A 5,863-nucleotide genomic window follows, 5' to 3' on the forward strand; every position below is an offset into this window, starting at 1 on the left:
TTCCACGTATCACTCCTGAAACCCTATCACGATCCTGTTCTTCCCTCCACAGAGCCTGACCACGAAGAGGAACCCCCTCCTCCACTGCTCCTAGAAGAAGGAGCCGTCTACGCAGTGAAGGAGATCTTGCGTTCCCGACGTCGTGGTGGCCAGTTGGAGTACCTGGTGGACTGGGAAGGGTACGGCCCCGAAGAAAGGACATGGGTTCCCAGAGCTGATATTCTCGATCCTAGTCTCATGGTGGAGTTTCATGAGAGCCACCCTGAGTTCCCAGCGCCTAGAGGCAGAGGGAGACCACCACGGCGTCGGAGGTGTCGGCCCTCAGGAGCGGGCCCTGGGGAGGGGGGTACTGTCATGGATTGGTCAGGCTCTCACGACCCCCACTCACGAAGATCACCATCACCTGACTTCTAATGAGCACACAGCTGCATCACATTCACGAGCACCAGATAAAAGCACAGCACTCCAGTCGCTCATTGTCCGGGCTCGTCTCGACGAAAGCGGACAACTGAGCGACCACTCAGCGTAGTCATCCTCAGCTAAAACAAACGATTTACTTACCTGTTCTCTTTGTATTCCTCCTAGTCTTCCTGGTCCTCCCGAATCGTCCTGTCTTCCAGTCCTTCCAAGTCTGTGTCATCCTCTGTCAGCTGTATCTGGTGTGTGCTGTCCATCCTCGTGTATTCCTGTTACCCAGCCACGGAGGAAAAGACCCCAACATCATTCCTGATCCTCCTGGCTATCCTTCATGTGCTCCTTGTTGTCATTTAATAAACACCCTAACGTTTCCTTACCTCTGTCTCCTGTCCGCTTCATAACACACACGAGGCGAATCTTCTGCGATTTCATTATCTCAAATCTTAAACGTGCGCACACTAGAAGATATGAAAACTGCAGCACAGCACACTACAAGATACTCTTAAGATTGTGCCTGATAGAGCACCTAATTGCATCTATTGAATCTGAGATTAGATTTTCTTTTAAGGGTTTCTGTTTCTAAATTGTTAATACTCAGACCAAAAATATTATGATTATGAAAGAGATGTGCTTGACAGGCTTGAAAATGAGACAAATTGACCAACATTATAAATTAATAGGTTAAAAACTTATAGTATTATTTGTAGTTGTTACAAAGCCCCTGGGGTTGTAAAAAGACTCCAGGATAATGAAAAGTGTTTCAATCTGTGAAAATTCTGACAAATAAACGTTACTGACATGTAACTGTTTCTACTGTTCTTACTGTACAAGACTAGTCATTTTTCCTTAAGATTTCCTTTATTACTCCTGTTACAGAGGGTTATTAACAAACATTAAATACTCTACCTATACTTGGCAGATCAGCATGCTCCCAAAGGTCTTTTATCTGGTCAGAGCCCTTCAGCAGTTGCTGGGCCAGTGGGTTGTCAGCACAGTGACGTACATCTTCTCTGCATCTCTGGGATAGCTCTGTGTAATTCAAACATACACAATTCTGTTACAGTCGTTGAGTGTAACCCTCGTCTTTGACCAAAAGTGCATTTATAAAAACGAAATTGATATTAATACCATTTTTAACAACTTTAATACAAAAGCCATAACATTTACAGAGGATTTCAGCGTGATGGAGCCCTTTAGTAACTTTGCAGTTATCATAAAACTCATCCGGGCCGCTCACTGCCGTTTTGATACAATGTCAGCAGATACAATCTTCTCTACTAATAATCAACTCTTTAACTGCACGTTACTTCACTAAACTTGTTAACACACTTGAGCAACATGTTATCTTCACATTTCATCGATATTGTGACAGGATTTACCCACCTAAATGATGAGACGGCTGCGTTGTTGTTCAAAATCGAGGCGCTCAAGTAATGAAACGCTTGCGTTTCACCGTTACCATAGCAACCCTGTAAACAAACCATCCCGGTTGCATCCATACTTTCCACTTAAGATATTTCATATAAATACAGATTTAGATGAAACAATAATGAAGAAAATCATCAACAAAGAGAAGCAGAAATTATAATATATAATTATAAGAAAAAAGCATACATATAAACACCTGACTAACCATTCAGGGGGTCACACTCTTCCCGAGAAAATAAATTGCTCCAGTCATAATTTTTATCTATTTATTTTTTTCACACTTAAGGACTTTTGGTGTCAAAATTGTCTAAAAAAGTGGACGATAAACAAAAATAGTTTTGGGGCCTGCACTGGCCAGTGAGATTGTCCTGCCCACACTCTCCCACAGTAAACCCACACTTACCCACAGTGGGCCCACACTGGCTTGCTTTCTTAATGAAAGTGGACGATAAACATGAAAAAAAAAACACACTATATCCTGAATAAATCTGAATATTTCTGAAATGAATGAGGACAAATGCAATATGGAATTTATATTCTCACGCAAATGCTAACAAAACACAAACCCGGCTGTGTCTGCAACAGAACAATTGTATAGAATGCTGCAGTTAAAATCAGCCACAACTGTAGATAATCCATACGGAAAAGAGAGATCTAATACAAACAAACAGATAAAGACTGCAACAGAGAATATAGGATTTAAAAAGAAAAATTGTCATAAATTATATATTTTTTCATTTGTTTACCAAAATAAATACTATCCAACTACAACATGAATCTGTTGAATGAAGTGATGTGGCATGTTTCTTTCAAATTTCGTGGATACAGTGGTGCCACAATATCAAACATTAACACTGTCAGTGCCAAATACATAATTAAAAAAACTACAACCTTGTAAAAAACATTGATTTAGCTTATGTCATTGTAATATTCTATGAGGCAGTAGAATATGGAGGCAGGCAGATGGATGTAATTTGAGGCTGTTTATTTGACAGATGCGGCACACAAAATACATGAGGTGGATCCGGCTAGGACAACAACACACTGCTCTGTCGAACTCTCAGTGGAAGGCTTCTTATTAGCTAAGGACCCCCTCTAGCGGTCACACTACCTCATGACATGTTATTGCTAGTTCACTACATCCCCTTCCCCCTGATAACAATAGTCCCTTAACAACTTAATCAAATATACTAACAACATTATGATTTTTTTTTTTTTCTTTACACAGTCTAAGCTAGGGACTTCGGGTAGACTGCCTCCATCCCAGTGAGTTCCAGGACGCATTCTTGCCCTGTGGCTGGGGAACTCACCACTACTCTAAGTATAGTCTTTTAAGTAACTGGGCAACTTCTTTGTCCTCGCAGACCTTCTGAGTTCCGGCTGCTCCTCTGCCTTCACAGTCCCTGACACAGTAACCTCGGGTGTCATTCCACTTGCCTGCTGTCCAACACTGTTTCCTGATGGTACAGTGTCTACTGATTCAGGCAATGGCCCCTCCTCCAACTCTTGCAAGGAAGTATCCAACCCCACAGCTGTTTCAGCCAGAGATGCCACCTGTCTGGTCCTCACCTGATCAATGTGCCGACGCACTACCTGGCCATTACCAAGTGCGATGGTATACGACAAGGGTCCCGTCCTTTTCTGCACTGTTCCTGGAATCCAGGTAGGTCCTAAACTGAAGTTCTTGGTATACACATTTTCACCAACACTCACATGTCTCTCTTTTGCATGCAGATCATGATACCACTTCTGCTTCAATTGCTTGTTTTGCACTTGACTTTTAAAGTCAGGATGAACAAGATCCAGGGTAGACCTCAGTTTGCGTCCACACAACAGCTCTGCAGGTGATTTTCCCATAGTCGACTGTGGTGTAATTCGATAACTGAACAACACTCTGGCTAGCCTGGCCTCAATGGAATCTCCTGTGCTCTTTTTCATCAGACTCTTGAACGTTTGCACAGCTCGTTCAGCCAAACCATTAGAAGCTGCATGGTATGGTGCCGTGGTTATGTGCTTGATGCCATTACGACTCATGAATTCCTGAAATTCCTTACTCGTGAAACAATTGACATTGTCCGACACCACTATTTCCGGTAACCCATGCTGGCTAAAACTTTGTCTCAGGCACTGGATGGTAACAGCAGATGTAGAATTATTCAAAGGAAATGCCTCTATCCATTTAGAGTACGCATCCACCAGAATCAGGAACATTTTTCCTTGCCACGGCCCAGCATAATCAATATGGATCCTTCTCCATGGCAGCTGTGGAATTTCCCAAGGGTGTAAGGGTGCACAAGGAGGGGTGTTCCTGCTCTCCTGACATCTGGTACATGCTTTTACCAGACCTTCCACAGCAGCATCCATCTGGGGCCACCACACATAGCTCCGTGCCAACCCTTTCATTCTGGTTATGCCTGGATGCCCACTGTGTAACTGTCGGAGTATGGCTGCCCGGCCTTGGGGTGGAATTACTACGCGGGCACCCCACAATACACATCCTCCCTGGACACTCAGTTCATCCTGTTTTTTAAGGTATACTCCAAAAACTGGATCCTCCACTGTCTTGGGCCATCCTCTAAGCACGTACTCCCTTACTCGAGCCAACACAGGATCTTTAACAGTCCATTTTTCCACCTGCTCGGCTTTAACCAATGAAACATCATTCTCGTCCAACAGTAGCACTCTCTCCTCCTCTGCTGGGGTTTCCACTCCTTTTTCCGACAGTGGCAACCGGCTCAGCCCATCAGCATTTTGATGCTTACGCCCTGCTCGATACACAATAGTGTACTCATACCCCCCTGAAGTCACAGCCAATCTTTGAATACGTGGAGAAGCCATCTGTGGCACTTCTCTGAGCTCATTAAACAGTGCTATCAGGGGTTTGTGATCAGTCACAATGGTAAAGGGTCTGCCATACACATATGTATGGAATTTCTTTACCCCGAACAGGACGGCCAAACCCTCCTTATCCAATTGCGAGTAATTCTTTTCTGCTGCATTTAACGTCCGTGATACAAATACTATTGGTCTGTCAGTCCCGTCTTCCATCCTGTGAGACAAAACAGCCCCTACCCCATATGGCGAAGCATCGCACACCAAGATAAGAGGTTTGGTAGGATCGTAGTGCACTAGTAAAGCAGATGACTGGAGAAGCTCTTTTGACTTCACAAAAGATTCTTCCTGCTCAGAGCCCCATGTCCACTTTGTTTCCTTCTTCAACAACCTGTGCAAGGGTGCCAACACTGTGGACAGACTGGGCAGAAACTTATGATAATAGTTTAACAAGCCTAGATAAGCCTTCAGCTCACTCACTGTCTGTGGAATGGGGGCTTCCTGTATCGCTTGCACCTTTTCTGCGACTGGCTGCACACCTGCAACACTGATGCGGTGGCCCAGGAATACCACTTCCTCTCCCAGGAACTCACATTTGCTCCTTTTTAGTCTCAATCCACTCGATGTTAGTCTCCTCAGAACCTCCTCCAGATTCCTCAGATGCTCTTCATCATTAGCTCCTGTGACTAATATGTCATCCAAATACATCACAACGTGCTTCAAGTTTTGGAGAATTCCCTCCATGGTGCGTTGGAAAATGGCTGGACTTGATGCCACCCCAAAAGGTAGTCTACAGTATGTGTACAGTCCCTTGTGTGTGTTAACAGTGACATATTTCTTTGCACTTTCATCCAGCATAATTTGCTGATACGCATGGCTCATGTCCAGTTTGGAAAATTTCTGACCTCCAGCTAACTGAGTGAACAAATCTTCCACTTTTGGAATGGGATATTGTTCCACACTGGATGCTCTATTTACTGTGAGTTTATAATCTCCACAAATTCGAATAGAGCCATCTGGTTTCCTCACCGGCACGATAGGAGCTGCCCACTCCGCAAACTGCACTGGTTCAATAATTTTCTCCTCAACCAGTCTCTGGAGCTCAGCCTCCACCAAGGGCTTGACTGCAAAAGGAATACGTCTGGGCTTAAAGAATCGTGGTTGGGCCTCAGGGTTGACATGAATT

General features: G+C 44.1%; 1 protein-coding gene across 1 annotated transcript in view; it reads right to left on the minus strand.

Moving 5' to 3' along the window:
* Window positions 1–2,813: 2,813 nt before the first annotated feature.
* The window catches only part of LOC130240378 (uncharacterized protein K02A2.6-like), a 23,227-nt gene continuing 20,177 nt past the window's right edge, over window positions 2,814–5,863 (minus strand). Inside the window, exon 5 of the mRNA XM_056471859.1 lies at window positions 2,814–5,859. Coding sequence (XP_056327834.1) covers window positions 3,163–5,859 — 2,697 coding nt within the window. The 3' untranslated portion in view covers window positions 2,814–3,162. The remainder of the gene's footprint in view (window positions 5,860–5,863) is intronic.

Source organism: Danio aesculapii, chromosome 14 (assembly GCF_903798145.1).
Source record: "Danio aesculapii chromosome 14, fDanAes4.1, whole genome shotgun sequence".
In the NCBI taxonomy this organism is placed as follows: Eukaryota; Metazoa; Chordata; class Actinopteri; order Cypriniformes; family Danionidae; genus Danio; species Danio aesculapii.